Source organism: Molossus molossus, unplaced genomic scaffold, assembly GCF_014108415.1.
Source record: "Molossus molossus isolate mMolMol1 unplaced genomic scaffold, mMolMol1.p scaffold_m16_p_1, whole genome shotgun sequence".
NCBI lineage: Eukaryota > Metazoa > Chordata > Mammalia > Chiroptera > Molossidae > Molossus > Molossus molossus.
The window spans coordinates 56,073,185-56,090,886 of record NW_023425344.1 but is presented as its reverse complement, the minus strand read 5'-3'; the positions used below and the strand labels follow the sequence as shown (position 1 = coordinate 56,090,886).

The window sequence follows — 17,702 nt, the reverse complement described above, 5'->3', positions numbered from 1 at the left end:
ATAGCCCCAAATTAGAAATTGCTTGTTTTCTTATTTCACCCTGCCTGGAAATGTTCCTAGAAATCTAATCACAACTGCTCCTGCTCTGTTTACATTTCCATGCATCCCACACTCCCTCTTCTTCTCTGCTTCATTTGTCTTCACAACACTTACTACATTCTAATATGTTAATTAAGTCACAGTGTTATTTATGATTTATCTCCCAGGGCATGTGCCCTGACCAGAAATCGAACCCGGACCTCTCAGTTCATGGGCCAAAGCTCAATCCACTGAGCCATATCGGCCAGGCAAAACCAATTATTTTTAAAACTAAGCAAATAATGAAATACAGTATATATATACCTTGTATATGATGTCTGAAGGGGTTGAATAAATATCTTTGTACTAAGATTAAGTTCTTTCTTTGATTTTATAGAGTCATAGTTTTGTTTGTTTGTTTGGTTATGTTTTGTTTCTTTCAGTTAGGAAAAAAAAACCCTTGAGGTAATTTCTACATCTTCCATTTTACAGATGAAAATGCTAATGCCCTACGTCTTATAGATAATAGCAAAACTCAGACCAGATCTACGTTCCTTGTTTCGGAACCATCCATGACCAACTATTCTTTAAAAAGAGATTTTTTTAATTGATTTTAGAGAGAGAAGAAAAGAAAAGGGAGAGAGAGATAGAAACATCAATGAGAGAGAACATCGACTGGCCACCTCCTGCATGCCCCCATGGGGATCGGGCCCACAGCCTGGGCATGCGCCCTGACTGGGAATCAAACCCGTGACTTTTTGGTGCATGGGTCAATGCTCAATTACTGAGCCACACTGGCTGACCATGAACCAACTATTCTTTTTTTGTTTTTTTTGTTGTTGTTGTTTTTGTTTTTTGATACGTGTCCCTAGCGGGAACCAAACCCAGGACTTTCTGGTCCGCAGGCTGATGCTCCAACTGCTGAGCCAAACCGGCCAGGGCAAACCAACTATTCTTAACTGCATCTCAATAAAGGCCAGCCATTTGGATTGACAACACCAAGGACACTGGTTTTTTGAGGGTAGAAATGAGCTTCTTTGTATCTCCCCCAGTGCCCAGCACAGGGCCTGGTCCAGAGCAGGAACCTCATGAAGGGAGATAAATAACAATCTTGGATCCAGTCATGGACTCTCACTAAAGAGCTCTTGCTGACTTGGGCCCCCAACCTCCTCTTATTGTATTGGTCCACTCTGCTCTGGCCTCCCTGGCCAAGAGATTCCCACACACTTCATGAGCTCTACCCCACAATACCCTCATGGCTCCCTCCCTCCAGTCCTGCAGGTCTCAATGTCACTTTACCAACGAGGCAGGCCTTCTCAGAGCACACTATAAAACAGCACCCCACAATCCCTAAACTCCTTACACTATCCCCATAATATTTATAACCATCTGACATATTTGAACTAGTCTCTTTGTGCATTGCTCATCTCCCTCCACAAAAATATTAATGTCGCAAGGGTAGGGACTTTATTTGGTTCATTCCTATATTTCAACACCTACAGGTGGTATGTGGCAGATGCTCTATGAATATTTGTGAAATGCGCAGCAGAATTTTCATTGATACAATGCCTAAGGCAAGAGAAACAAATGAAAAAATTAATACATGGGATTACATCAAGCTAAAAAGCTTCTGCACAGCAAAAACCAAAACAAAACAAGCATCAAAATGGAAAGGGAACCCACTGTATAGGAGAGCATAATTGCCAATGATATATCAGATAATGGGTTAATTTCCAAAATATATAGAGTGCTCATACAACTCAACAAAAGGAAGACAAGGAATCCAATTTTAAAAAATGGGCAGAGGACCTAAATAGACACCTCTCCAAATAGGACATACAAATGACCAAAAGACATATGAAAAAATGCTCAACTTCACTAATCATCAGAGAGATGCAAATTAAAAATGACTATGAGGTATCACCTCACACCTGTCAGAATGGCCGTGATCAACAAATCATCAAACAACAAGTGTTGGCAAGGGTGTGGAGAAAAAGGGACTCTAGTACACTGCTGGTGGGAATGCAGACTGGTACAGCCACTATGGAAAACACTATGGTGTTTCTTCAAAAAATTAAAAATTGAACTGCCGTTTGACCCAGTGGTCCCACTTCTAGGAATATATCCTAAGAAGCCTGAAACACCCATCAGAAAGAATATATGTACTCCTATGTTCATAGCAGCACTATTTACAATTGCTAAGATCTGGAAACAGCCCAAGTGTCCATCAATTGATGAGTGGATATAAAATCTGTGGTACATATACACAATGGAGTACTACGCAGCTGTAAGAAAGAAAGATCTCTTATCCTTTGAGATGACATGGAGGGACCTGGAGAGTATTATGCTAAGCGAAATAAGCCAGTCAGAGAAAGATAAGTATCACATGATCTCACTTATTTGTGGAATATAATGAACAAAATAAGCTGATGAACAACAAATAGACCCAGAGACATAGAAGTAAGGTTCAGACTGACAAACTTTGGAGGAGGCGGTGTGGAGGAAGGAAGAGAGAAATCAAAGAACTTATGCATATAAGCATAACCAATGGATATAGACAGCAATGCTGGGGGTGGGGGCAGGAACAAGAGAAGGGTGTCAATGGGGGGAAAAGGAGAAACATCTGTAATAAAAATAAATTAATTAAATAAAAATAAATAAATAAAACAGTGTAACAACAACAACAAAAAACTCCCATACCCACCCCTCCAGTTCTTTCTCCCAAGACAACCAATATTAGCAGCCTTTCATTTTCAGTAAAATAAAAAAAATTATGATATAAAAAATATATATTTGTGAAATGACTAAATGAATGGTAAAGAAACTCTGGACCCCTTCCTTTATCTCAACTCTGGGCCTCTTCCTTTATCTTTAAATTCTTTATTCTTTATTTTAAAAGCTAAGATGCTCTTCAAAAAATACCATGAAGTATAATGGCAAGACAGTCAAAATGCAAAGAACTTTATAATAAAATTAGGCCACATAGCTTGCATACATATGTGGGTTTATATAGTTGTATACTCGTCTAAGTAACGCAATATTTTAAAGACTTCAAGAAGAAAAGAAAAAGGAATTTTCTTAGTTCCTAGCTTCCAAGTACAAATACTAACATGAGACACCAATGAAAAGTACATATTAGGTAACTAAAATATTTTCCTGCCAAAGGACCTGACACTCACGCTTTGAAAGAATAAAAGATTAAAACAATTAGAAACTGCTTTCTGTCTAGCCACAAAAGTTAAACAATTTACCTTTCCATTTAATCCTTATGGTTTCATTCCCTGTTAAAATGCTTGAATCCACACACAATCTTAAATCTCTCCAAGTCAGTAAATGGAATAATTTAAATTATAGGTATGATGAAAAGTGATCTTTAGTGGCTTTTAATGCCATTTTTATTAAAATTTACAACGACATTATATAATGTAGGATTTACTTGGACTTCTAATCAGTTTAATACATACAAAAGTATTCGCTGTAGGTGTCTATTTAATGTGACTGCTAACAGTGCTCAGGTCACAGCGGCATCCCCCGCACTCGGGCCCTTCTGCATCCCTTCCATCTGAGCACCGATGCGGACAGCACGGAGGGGCCTGAGCGTGGAATCACTCATCTGATCAACTCTGTGCCAGAGATGACGACAGAGAGCAACTGAAGCCCGGCGGGGAAAACAGCTCTCTGGAGGCAAGAGTGTCAGCCGTCCCGAGAAGAGCACATTTGAGCCTCGAAAAACATTCCGCACAGAGGATCAGCATAATCAAAGGCAGGTCCGCGCAAGGTGAATCCGGTGAACTGGAAGTGGTCGAAGGGGAACTGAAGGGGTGGGGGTGGAGGAGGTGTCCGCAGGCGCCGCAGGGCGAAGGCCTGACCGGCGACGCGGAGATTGGGCTTAATTCTTAGGGGGCAGAGAGGTAGGATCGATCGGTGCTGGTCGGTAAGAATCTGGGAAGACCATTTGGGGAACAACTTCGAGAATGGCCGGGGCGTTCGGTGGGGAGCAGGGGTAGGACCGGGAGGTTAGGAGGCTGTAGGAAAGGTTGAGAGGCCTTGAGTGGCACCGAGCACGAGTGGGAGGTGAACCCAGGGTCGCTTCTGGACCCGAGCCGCCAGGACTGGGGGCCGGGCTGGGGGCGAGCAGCCTCTTAGTCGGGCTCCGAGGGCGGGGGAGGGGAGGGCTCTCGGTTGCCCCGGCAACCGCGTCTGGGAGGCGGAGTCGGGGAGGAAGTGGCTCCGTCGGGGCAGCCCCCCGCCCCCAAGCCTCGCCCGCGTGCCCAACGGTCGCCCGCACGGTCGCGCGGAGCCGGCAGCTGCGCGAGCGCCGCGAGGGGCGGGCGCGGGGTGGGCGGGGCAGGTCGCGCGCCGCCGCCGCCGAGGAGGAGCCGCCCCCGCCGCTGCCGCCGCCCGGTCGACGCAGATGCGGCCGCCGCGCCCGCCGGCGCCCCGCGGGGATGCGGCCGGTGTCTTAGGATGAGGTGTTGGTTGCAGGTACAGGGGCCGGGCTCGGCCCGGGGACAGGGTGAGGGGCGGGTCCCCCGGCGGACCCGGAGCAGCGCGTCTTCATTTCTGGAACCTCCCAGACCTTTGTGTTTGCTTCTTTACCGGAATGGATGGATAGCTGTTGTCTTCGGGGCTCGTACGGCCTCCGGGGCAGTGGCTGTAACCCTGGGACCCCAGGGCCCCGTGCACAGTACTCGATTGGGGGTGGGGAGGATAACCGCGAACCTGTCACAACATTGCCGCCAACTTCTGTCCCCACCTCCCGGCGGGCAGGGGAAAGGGGTGGGGAAGACAGGAGGTCAAGAGGAATTCTTGGGTGAGGGGGGAAAGGACGGACATCTGTAATACTTTCAACAATAAAGATATGTGTGTATATATATTTTAATAAAAGAGGAATGTGTAGCCTTGAACAGTCACCGGCCTCTCATCCAAAATGGGATTGTATTACATGCTGTCCAAAGGCCCTGGAGGCTCCCTGTAAGTGGTATTAGGAGTCCAGCCCTGCCCTGTGATCAGCATCAATCAGAAATGGGTGCCTCCCTTTCAACAGAACTCTGCCCCAAGTCCTCACCCAGGCTGTTCGGGTTTTGTTGGTACCTCAAGGTCAGAGGAAAGTAGAAGAGAAGTGAGGTGGGCTCCTGAGGGGTTTTTGACTAGCAACTACTTCTGCTTTCTGTCTCAGCAGCTGAGCCAGGAAAGGGCCAGCACCTTCCCTGTCCCAGACCAGTTAGGCAGGACTGTTTCTCTGTGTAAAGTCATGGGGTGGGGGTGGGGGTGGGGAGTGGCGGTAGAGATCTGGCCCTCCCACCCCTGTACCACACTTACTCTTTTTAATCGTATACACTTATCTATCTGTGTTGTGGATAAAATGGTTTTTATGCCATAGTAATATTATTGTACTCCTCAAATAAAATGAGGACAGAAACTGACTATTCTGTATGTGTAAAGCCCTTACTATTTTACAAAGAAGACTCAATGTTGTTAGGGTCACTCACTTTAAAACCACAATTTATTAAATAGGGCCTCTGGTGAACTAACCTGTTCCCAAACTAGATGGCCCCAAATTATACGATATAGTAGGCTGAATAAGGGACAAAACCACCAGGTCCTAAACCCTGAAACCTGTTGATGTTGTAAGGAAAAGTGGTCTTTGCATGTATGATTAAGTCAAGGATCTTGAAACAGGGAGATTATCCCGGATTATCTGAGTGGGCTGGAAATGCAAACATAAGTGTTTTTATAAGCAAGGAGCAGAGGGAGATTTGATAGAAGAGAATACATTGTGATCAGAGGCAGAGATTAGAGTGAGAAGGCCACAAGTCCAGTAATGCCAGCAGCCAGGAGAATCTGGAGGAGGCAAGAATGGATTTCCTGGAGCCTCTGGAGGGAGTGCAGTCCTGCCAACACCTTGATTTCGGCCCAGTGACACTGATTTTGGACTTCTGGCCTTCAGAACTGCCAGAGAATAATTAGCTATTGTTTTAAGCCACCAAGTTTGTGGCAGTTTGTTACAGCAACTACAGCATGATCAAATGATATGGTCATGCTTATAAATCACATAGACTCAATCCTGTATTGATGAATATTTTAAAGCTCTCCAGCTGGGGCAGTGGCAGGTTTGATAATGGAGAACACTAAATATTTTCTTAAATCCTGTAAATCCTAAGGAAAAAATTTGAACAAGGAATTTGGTTAAGAAGAGAAAATAAATTAGGTGCTTAGGAAAGAGGTAGTTTAGAACTTAAAGTAAAATTTTAAACTTTCAAATGCATTTCTATAAATATATCACTATTTGCTCTGGTTTAGAGAATAACAGTGCCAAGTGACTTAGGCTTGTCCTTAGCTGAGACTTTATTGGAAGCCATCATATCAAGAGTTGCAGACACCTGGGAACTGAGTTCAGGCCTGGGGAAAAAGGGGAAAGCTGAAGCACTTCCACATGGGGGGATGTCAAAATCTGGCTGAAAGCAACCTCTAGTCATCTTGAAATGAAGACACTTTGGAGTTTTCAGAGTGCATGAAAAAAAAACCAGTGTTTAAGTTTAATTGATTTCTGGGACAAAAGCAGCTAATTTGCACCCCTACTCTTGCCCCACAAAACATCACATAGAGTAGCCAATTGTCATCCTTTTTTTAAAAAATCCTCACCGAAGACTACTTTTTCCATTGATTTTTAGATAGAGTGGGAGGAAGGGGGAGAGAGAGAGAGATGGATGTGAAAGACATCAATTGGTTGCCTTCCACACGACCCTGACCGGGGTTGGGGATTGAACCTGCAACCCAGGTACATGCCCTTGACCTGGAATTGAACTCTTGACTCTTTGGTCTGCAGGCCGACACTCTAACCACTGAGAAACTGGCCAGGGTTCACTTCCTTTTTCAACTGCTTTTTTGAGGTATAATTTACATACCATAAAATTCACCAATTATAAGTATCAAATCCAATGATTTTTAGTATATTTACAGAATTGTGCAATCATCACCACAATTCAGTCTTAGACCATTTCCATCATCCAAAAAAAAAAAAATCACTCATACCTATTTGCAGTCAATTCCCATTCCCAACTCCAGCTCCAATATACCTTTGATCTCTGGCCTACTTTAGAGTAAGGTTTCAGTCCCTCTACTGGGCTACTCCAATGGCCTCATAACTGGCTGCTCTACTCAGTACATTGTCTATCTAGCTACTGGAGGATTATATGCCCCTGATTGAAATCCTCAATGGCTTTCTATTGCAATTAGAGAAAACCCCTAAAGTCTAGTATGGCTCTTTTAAGGCCCTGGAGCTCTACCCGTTACCAAGCTCACCAACAACTTCTCAGGATAATTTAGGAAAGAAAGTGGTAATGAGCACAGCGTTGCTTTGGTCATAGTACACAGTTGACTATCCATAAGCAAGCCTCTCATCCTCTCTTGACTACATGCAGCCTCACTAGCCTCCTTCCTCATCAGTCAGTGAACACTGAGCCCTTTCATTTCAAGGTCTTTATATATGGTATTTTCTCTTAGGATCTTCCCCAGTCCTCTGTAGGGTTCACTCTGTTTAGTTAATCAGCTCAAATGTCACTTGTTCAGAAAGTCCTTCCCTGACCTACCCTAACTAAGTAGCATCAACTTCATCTCTCTGTATACTGCCACTCTGCTAGTCTCATCTTTGCACTTAACCATTCTCCAAAATTATACTTTGATTTGTTTCTTTAGTGTTTCTCCCTATTAGACTCTAAGATCATGAGGATAGAAACTTGGTCTTGATTTTAGACAGCTCTATCTCTTAGTATTTATAGAAGCAGTAATCATAGCAGTAAAGCCTTGTAAAGCATCAAAATGCCAATAATAATAATAATAATTGTAAATGCTTACTATGTGCCAGGCCTTGTGCCAAGTGGCTTATATAATGAATTAATTGAAGTTTACTGTTTTTGTTGTGGGAAGAGTAAGGGAAGCATGTCCTCCAAGTATAGTTCCCTACATTAAATTATTTTTTTCAGATATTGGGCAGTTTTTACTCTGTTATTATTAGAATGTCAGTTTTAAAGACCAGATCAATGTACATTGACACCAATAATATAGTATTGAATCTCTTTTACCACATCACTAAAAACTAAACTGGAGAGGTTTCTGCTAGGAAGGAAAAGAAAGGAAGAACAAAAAAGAGAAAATATATAATAGCAGAGTCCTTTTTTAAAATGTTTTTATTGATTGTTTTTAGAGAGAGATAGAACCATCCATGTGAGAGAGAAACATCAATTGATTGCCTCCTGCACACACCCTACTGGGGATTAAGCACGCAACCCAGGCACATGCCGTGACCAGGAATCAAACCTGGACCTCTCAGTTCATGGGACGATACTCAATCCACTGAGCCATAGTGACCAGGCAAAAGCAGGGTCTTAAAAGAGCAGTACAGCCCTGGCTGGTTTGGCTCAGCGGTTAGCGTGTCGGCCTGTGGACCAGAGAGTCCCGGGTTCGGTTCCTGCTAAGGGCACGTATCTCAGTTGCAGTTTGTCCCCACCCCGGTTGGGGTCATGTGGGTTGCAGACAGTTGATGTGTCTCTCTCACACTGATGTTTCTCCCTCTTTCTTTCCCCCTCCTCCCTCCCACTCTATCTGAAGGTAAATGCAAAAAATGTCCTCGGGTGAGGACAAAAAAAAAATGGACAAGCTCAGGACACAGCAAATAGACCTTGATTGGGTCACAGTATGTGCCAGAGTGGAGATGTAGTGGGGAGGTTGGTTAGACCCAGTCATAAGGCATTTTAAGTGCTGGTCCTGGTTCAAAGCTTAATCTTTGAGCAACATATGACAAAATGGCTCTGATTTTAAAGACAACTCTTAAAGATTAAGAGAAAGTGAAGCTAGAAAGATAATTTTTAGGTATTTTGTAGTAGGTCTGGCAAGAGTTGATTAAAGCATGAAAAACACAAAAGGACTAAAATTAACTCAATTGTCTATTCAAGAATTCATTTCTTATGACTTACGAGCACACTTAAGTCTTCTTCACTAATTTAAAAGATATTACAGAGATAGACTCAACAGAATGTGGCTACTAATTGGATGTGGAGTTTGAGTAGATGAAAAATAGATGAAGGCAGTGAAATGCCTAACTTGGGAAGTTGGGTTAATGGTGTTATTCTATGAGAACAAACTAGAAAACAGGGTAGGTGTGAATGCAAAGAGACCAGGTTTGATATAAGATGAATTGAAGATAGCTGTAAACATATATACAGAGATATTAAAGGAACATATATTCATTAAAATTTTTCTTGAGCCAAAAAAATTTTTTTAACAAATAGTATGAAACTTGATGGAAGTAGTGGAATTGTCTCGATTTGGCTTTGCTCTTGACTGAAATCACCTGTGAGAAATCATTGTATTTTTTTTTGGTCATCTTTTTGCTAAATATTTTTCATAGTAAATTATGGAATGTCCAAATTGGAAGAGATTTTAGAGATCTTCTAGTCCAACACTCTGCCCAAGAGAGGACAGCCAGTGACAGTTGTCATCCCAAAAAATGATCATCCACCCTTAGCTTGAATACCTCACAAAGAAACCTACCATGTAGGTATTAAAGTGCTCTAGTTTTTAGAAAATCCGTCTCCATCCTGACCTAGAATCTACCTTCCTTTACTTCTAATCATTAGTCCTAATGCTACACATAGAATGTTGTCCCTCATTTTTCCAACATGGCAACTCTTCACTTAGATTCCACTGAGGTATTCCAAAAATCCTAGTTGTTTATCATCTCAGCTCCACTGCTTAAAATTCATAGGCCTATTTCTAACCCACTCACAGAAGTTCCTCTACCTAGTAACTTTTCTAACCAAGCACAAGAGCTGTTGCCTGGTCAAAGCATCTTCAAGCAATGAAAAGCAGTTTAAATGTCAGAAGACATTCAGGTGGCCTATTTAAGTCCATTTGTACTGTACCTGGAGAAAGATCAGGTCTGGGAATGTATATATGGGAAAGGGGGCCATGTGCGTGTACGTTCACTTGTGTTATCTTGATAATGCCAATAAGATCTGTACCAACAAAATCAGCATTGGACCAACAAGGACCATATAATGGAACATGTTCTGTTGTGCAAACATAGCCTAGATAAAGGAAAAAAAAAATTAAAGGTTTTGTTGTTATATATGAGTTTTAGGTATTGTCAAGATCTTAAGGGATGAAAATGAACTTGTGAGTTGAAGTTTTTGAAAATACTACATTTTAGATAATGAAATATTATATAGTAATAAGCAGATTTTAAAATATTTTGTTTCTTTTTCAGGTGTTAATAGGATAAGTGAAAATAAGAATATCCAGATATTAAGGTATCTCTTGTTTTCTATTTACATTTAAGAATTGTGAACATACACAACTGATATACTAATTTATTATATCTATATCTAGTCAGTGTTAGAAACCAAAGCCTTGAACTTGGTGAATGCCTAGTCTGGAATATCTAAGATAAAGCTATGAGGTCTTTATCTGTGGTTTTCAAACTTTGCTCAGTGGTGTCATCTGTATTCATAATGGTGTCTCCTGGGCGTAGAGGGGGGTATGTAGTTGGAGCTCTGAAGATTTAGACAAAAGATTCCATTTCTTAAAAAAAGTTTGGGTCCTGGCTGGTTTGGCTCAGCGGTTAGAGCATCAGCCCGCGGACCAGAGAGTCCTGGGTTCAGTTCCCACGACGGGCATGTGCCTCGGTTGTAGTTTGTCCCTGGCCCCGGTTAGGGTTGTGTGGGTGGCAACCAGTCGATGTGTCTCTCTCACATCGATGTTTTTATCTCTCTCTTCCCCCTCTCTCCCTCCTGCTATGACTGAAGATAAATGCAAAAATGTCCTCGGGTGAGGATAAAAAAAATAAATAAAAAAAGAAGCTCAAAGTTAACCATGGGGCTGACTGGTGTGCTACTGCAGGCCCAAGCTCCTGAACCTTTCTCCCACTGGTGGCTGTGACCCTAAACAAACAAACAAACAAACAAACAAATAATTTGGAAAACACAATTGTAATGTCATTTAGTAATGGTGGAAATTGAGGCTCAAAGATATGAAAAGATGTGCCCTTGCTCTCACAAGTAACCAATGACAGAATTAAGTTTCCTGATTCAAAGTGCTCCTTGCTTTCTGTCTCCCTACAAGATAGTATTATGTACTAGTGAAGTATGATCTTAAATAGCTTTATTCTGTATTACATTATAATAGTCCCCGTGTTTACTCAATGCAGTCTAAATCTACTTTCTTTTCTGTTAGTAGACCTATTTGAAATTTACATTTTCTTTCTAGATAAACAGAAAGATATAGCCATTTATTATGGAAGTGAGTTAGTATACATGCTTAAATTATAAAGACAATATTGTTATTCATGTTTTACTGTCCTATTATGTGGTACTATATACTTATAGATTGAAGCAAGGACCACATATAAAATCCTTAGTCTCAAGCTTCTGGGGAAGGTAGAATAGTTTGTCATCCTAGGGGCTTGAGTCATTAGTTGATTAATATAACATGCATTATAAATAATCTGTACCCAATCAAAATAGAGCATAGATTCTAAATCAACTTATGGAGACACAGTCACATCCTATGACAGTCATGGGAAGGTCCACCGCAAGTAGTCATACGAAAAGAAATCTGGGTGAGGACTGTTTGCGTTAGGGAAGGGATAGCCACACAGCCACTTTGGTCTTTTGGAAGCCGAGGAGAAGGGGTAAGAACCCAGGAGATACTTTAAAGCCCTTTAAACTAAAGCTTATAAATGTTTTCCTCTGAAAGTCCTCTTTTTATGGTCCTTTCTGCAGCATTCCAGTCAAATAACCAGGGTAGAATCTTTACCTAGCTATTACTTGTCAGAAATGCAACGCTCCTTTCAATGTGTATCTGCTCAAATCATGCACAATTGTTCATCATGCATCATACATCTTGGGCATACCAGAGAGGCCAAGATCTCATCTTTGTACTTTTACTCAGAGATTTAAATCAAACACATGTAAATTCATGTTAGAATCCCCATATCAATGAAGTACAATGTTTTAACAATTTATGACTTACTGAGGCAAAAAACTTCCTTTTACCAGAATAATTTAATAAGATTTATGCCTAAAATTAAGTATAGTGTTCCAATTCTTAAAGTGTAATGAAAATAGAGGAATGCTGAATGATTTGACCAAATTGAGGATATAGTAAATCTAAAATAGTGAAAACCCAAATTCGAGTATTTTTTAAAAGACAGATTTCATTATTGTGAAGTTCATAAAATAACAAGCAGCATTGGCAAATAGAAGTACTAAGCATTTCCTTTAACAATAAATGCTGTTTTAAAATTCTTGTTTAAGTAACTAAACCTATGCTGTCCTCTTTAAACTATTAATTTTCTAAGAAAAAAAATTTTCCTCTGAAGGACTGCTACTCTTCAACGGCCTACCACCTATCAGTGGATACTGAATTACTGAGTTTATTGCATTCATCTTATGCCAAATTAAACAAATGTGGTTTCCATTTCAGGGTATTCTAAAGTCAACCTTCTCTTTTCTCTCTTTTCCAACTTCTAGCTCCAGTTCTATGTACCTTGCTTGTAGATTCTGTTTTGTGCTTAATACCAAAAACTCTGGTATTAAGCAGAGTGGATCAGGATATGATTGCCCAACACTGGGCTATGTGATTCTGCCTGTCCTGCTCATTTCTTCATGCTTTTGATCTACCTGTAATTCATGATAATAACATTGCTCAGTAATTTCAATTGTCTTAGTGTCTTTCATCATCCTGAAGAATCCCCAAATGCATCATATCAGTGTGTAAGTTAAATTATACAGCATACATTCATGATAAAACTTGTTTAAATTAGGGTGTTTTTCCCCCAAATAGCAATCTTTGCTATTGAAAACATTTAAGTTGCCTAGCAATCTTGACTAACATTCCATTTATTATAATTCTTTATGAAATGTCTCCATACCTACCACTTATTTCCTAAAATTGATAGCACGAGATGAGTTAAGGTAGAATTTACCTAATTGTAGTTTTGATAGATGGCACCTCAGTAATCAAAAGGGAGAAACTGTGAGTGAAATAAAAAGGAAATCTCTTCAATAAAAATCTCTTCAGTTCACGGGTTTTTTTTAAAAGAAAACAAAACACTTTTAACACTATGCTTACAATCATGAATTAATGTAAAAATGATAAGCAGTACGTTATATGTGATGTTCCTCTTTCCATCACTTTGATGGTTCATGTCTATGTATATTTTGTTTTCTTTTTTTTAAAGAATTAGGATTCTGCCCTGGTCAGTTTTGCTCAGTGGTTAGTGTGTCAGCCCACGGACCAGAGTCACAGGTTCGATTCCGGTTAAGGTCACGTACCTCAGTTGTGGTTTCTCCTGGCCATGGTCAGGGTTGTGCAGGAGGCAACCAATTGATATGTCTTTCTTACATCGATGTCTCTCTCCCTCTCCCTCTCCCTCTCTCCCTCTTCCTCTCCCTCTTCTTCTCTCTCTCACCCCCCTTCCCACTCTATCTGAATATAAATGGAAAAATATCCTCAGGTGAGGATTAAAAAAAAAAGAACTAGGATTCTGATTCATTAATTTGACCTATTTTTCTGTTTTCTACCTCATTAATTTCTGCTCTTATTTTTATTATTTCCTACTATGTACTTTCTTTTGTTTTACTTTTTATTTACCTTTTGTGTTAGAAATTTAAATAACTTATTTTTATTCGTTCATTTTTGAAATAGATGTTTAAGGCTAAGAACTTCCCTCTTTTCACTGCTTTCATGTATCTGTGTTTTTATTGGCATTCTTTTTCAGAAATTTATAAATTTCTGCTCTTATCGCACAATTTGTTTTATCTAAGTGGTTGTGTTTTATCATACAATTAGAAGTAATATCTTTATTGTGGAAGGTGGCTTTTAAGTGCCCTTTCTCTTATTCATTACTCTTTGGCTTAATGACTTCTTGGTCTGATATTAGGATTTTAATCCATGTTTTCTTCCTGTTTTCATTTTCCTGGCAAATCTTTATCTATGACTTTATTTCTATCAGTGCCTTTTAAGTATCCTCTTATGTACAGCAGAGAGTTAAATTTTTTAAAGAAGCTATTTTTTTATTTGAATTAGCAAGTTCCTTCACGTTTATTGACATGATTGTTATATTTGTCATATAATTCTGTCATTATCACTCTCTCTAAAATCAATAAATTAAAAATAAATATATAAATTTTATCACATTATCTTATGGTGTAATTACTGTATGTATTATATTTGTGGTGTTTATTTTGTGTTTCTTCTATACTTTTTCTTTTTAAAATTCTTTTGCCACTTACGATTTGTATTTTTATTCTAGTGGTTACCTTTGCATTAATACTTTTTTAGAAAATATGTTTTTATTGACTTTTTAGAGAGAGAGGAAAGGAGAGAGAGATAGAAACATCTGTGTAAGAGAGAAATATTGATCGGCTGCCTCCTGCACGATCCCTACTGGGGATTGAACCTGCAACCTGGGCATGTGCCCTGACTGAATCAAACAGTACCTCTCAGTCCATGGGACGACACTCAATCCACTGAGCCATAGTGGTTGGGCGCATTAATACTTTTTATAGTGTACCTATAAACCCCTTTTATCCTTACTTAATCTTTTGCTTTTTGTCAGTTTTAAATGGTATCTTTTGACAACCAGTGGTCTTCTACTTTCCCCCTTTTCTCTCCTCTTTCCATCTTTAGTTGCATCTGTTCTCTTTTGTCATATATATGTGTGTGTATTGTTCTTCAATGCCATTACCCCAGCCATGTTTTAGTCTCAATTCTACAATTGAATATGTAAATGTTTACCATAAGTTGTTTTGCAACGTTTTCCCAGTCATCTTTTTTTAATGCTCATCTTTACCATTTTTTTAAATTTTATTTTGAAAAATTTAAAACCTGAAGAAAAACCAAAAGATTTTCACCAGTAGTTAACACTTTGCCACATTTGCCAATTATCTTTTGGTTGGCTGAAGCTTCATCCTCTCTAGTAGATTCCTCAGAAGGGACATATGTGTACAGTATACTGGTACATTTAAAACTACTTTTCTATGGCTTTGAATCTTTTGAAGGAGATCTTGCCTGGATGTAATATCTTTTCTTGGTTTGTACTTTCTTTCCTTATATTCCTTAAAAATGCCGCTTTACAGTTGCCTTGCTTTGTATGTTGTTTTTTAATAAACTGATGCCATTGTAATCCTTTTGCCTTTGTAAATTAGTTCATTTTTTTTGATTGAAGGCCCTGAGGATTTTTTTCATAATCTTTAAAATCTTATTGTTTTATTAGGATATGTTTCAGAGTTGATCATTCTTGGTTGATTTTCCCTAGTATGAAACTTCCTTGGATTATACTTTTTAAAATAGTTTTGTTTCAGCCCTGGCCAGTTTGGCTCAGCGGTTAGAGCGTCGGCCTGCGGTCTGGAGAGACCCGGGTTCGGTTCCCGCTAAGGGCACGTACTTAGGTTGCAGTTTGTCCCCGGCCCTGGTGGGTCGTGCGGGTGGCAGCCACTCGATGTGTCCCTTCACGTCGATGTTTCTCTCTCTCTCTCCCTTCCTCTCTCTCCCTCCCACTCTATCTGTACAAAAAATGGAAAAAAATATCCTCGGGTGAGGATTAAAAAAAAAAAAAAAAAAAAAAAAAAATAGTTTTGTTTCATTGTTCTGATCATCTTTTACAGAGATACCAATTATGCTTAATCTCTTTTGCCTGCCTTTCACTTCATGTATTCCTCTCTCACTCATTTTACTTATTTGTCTCAATTTTCATTCTCTTGGTTATTTTCCTGATTTTCTTCATGTCTTTATTAACTTTACATTACAATCTGTCCTCCCCTGTGTAATTTGATCTTCATTTCTGATCTAATTTTGTCTTTTTCATGTCTTTCTTTTGTGACTTCAACTAATTCTCATTTCATTTCTTTCTATTTGTTTGCTAGTTTTATTGTTTCTTGTCCATTTCTGTTCTTTTTTTTTTCTTCATTGATTTTTAGAGAGGACGGGAGAGGGAGAGAGAGATAGAAACATCGATGAGAGAGAACATTGATTGGCTGCCTCCTGCATGTCCCCCATTGGGGATCAGGCCCACAACCCAGGCATGTGCCCTGACCAGGAATCGAACCAACAACCTCTCGGTGCATGGGTTGATGCTCAACCACTGAGCCACACTGGCCAGGCTCCATTTCTGTTCTTAGTTTTACATTTCTGATTCAAGGGTATCCCCAAATGCTTGTTTGAGAATATTTAGTTCAGTTTGGATTGTTGTGTATTACAGTTTTCTTTGAATTCATGTTTGTTGGTTGGGCAGCAGGGGGTGGGGAAGTGGGGACAACTATTAATTAGCAGAAAAGATTTTATTGACGTTTTCTTACATTTTGTAGTAGTTTTGTATGGATGTGGTCTGCTTTTGTCTATTCCTGTTCATTTTGTGAGTGGGATTCCTAGTTTAAGAGTGCCCTCTTCTGGATATGGTGTTGGAGTGGGAGAAGGAGAGTTGTCATATCTTGCCTCTTTGTTTCTGCTGTTTCCTGAATTTTCTCCTCATTTCCTCCTTTTCCTTCTCCTCATGTCTCCAGTGGAGATCACCTCTTCTCTCCATATCTGATTCTGTCCTGAAACACTGCTTCTCTAAGGCTGCTACTACTGGTCCCTCACACACTCTCAGAGCTATTGACTCTCTAGTTCCAACTAGTACTGTGTTTCCTCTCAGCCCTCTGCTCCTTTAAGCCTCTCCTCTCCCGTTCTCCATACACTCAGGCTTTCAGTGCTGGTAGGTAGACTGTGGGATAAATTTTGGAAAAAATGTTCCCTCTACATACAGATAATTTAAAGGTTGTGGTATTCCCTGTCTTCTAGAGATGCTGAAGGTGTGGAATCCATGTGGTTTTATTTATTTGTTCCCTTTGTTGATTTTATGATTGTTTACAGAAAATTAGGGGGAGATTTGGAATCAGGCCACAACCCTTTTTTCCAAACCCAGATATCCCCTCTTGGCCTAATCTGAAAGTATGAGCACTATTTGATATCAAAGAAGTTTTGCAATTTCTGTTAATAATTTCCAATTTTATGACTTGTGAATAATTTTTATTAATTTGTGACTTTTTTCCTAAGGAGATATTTTCTTCCATCATTTGACAATGAAGAAGAGAAAAAGAAGAGAAAAAACTCTGCTCCCCATTAGAGTTTTAATTATAGTAATAATTGAAGTATTAGTTTTTTTATATTTAGGTTGTCTTTAATAAGCCAGTTGGCCATCAAAATCAACAATTTTTACAATAAGATTCTATTCATTTATTAATTTTATATAATAAATTTTTTGTATAAATATTTTTCTGGTAAAAATTACCACTAAATTTCAAATATGAACAAAGTCAGTTCCTCTTTAATGAATTTGTTTACATTATACCTTGTCAATAAATATTGAATCCTTGTCTTTTATAGATAAGAACTAAAAGAACCAAACAGGGAAGCATTCATATTGCAAGATTTCTAGGAAGAGGTAGAAATATTTAATATGGAAGAAAAATCTTGTGAATCAAATAATGAAGATCGTTTATCAAGTGGTGTCGCATCCAATGGAGGTATGTGTTGTTTATAAAACAAAATGGGAAACAAATAGAACTAAGCAGTCTTCCTAGTATTCATTCAAGCTGCTGTTTTTCAGTATGTTTTGATTTTAACTGTTCAGGGGTCAGACC

General features: G+C 39.6%; 1 protein-coding gene across 1 annotated transcript in view; it reads left to right on the top strand.

Moving 5' to 3' along the window:
- The first annotated feature begins 17,518 nt into the window (after positions 1 to 17,518).
- CCDC158 (coiled-coil domain containing 158) overlaps positions 17,519 to 17,702 on the top strand; it is a 75,717-nt gene continuing 75,533 nt past the window's right edge. The window contains exon 1 of the mRNA XM_036272667.1: positions 17,519 to 17,585. Within this exon, the coding sequence (XP_036128560.1) occupies positions 17,519 to 17,585 (67 nt within the window). The remainder of the gene's footprint in view (positions 17,586 to 17,702) is intronic.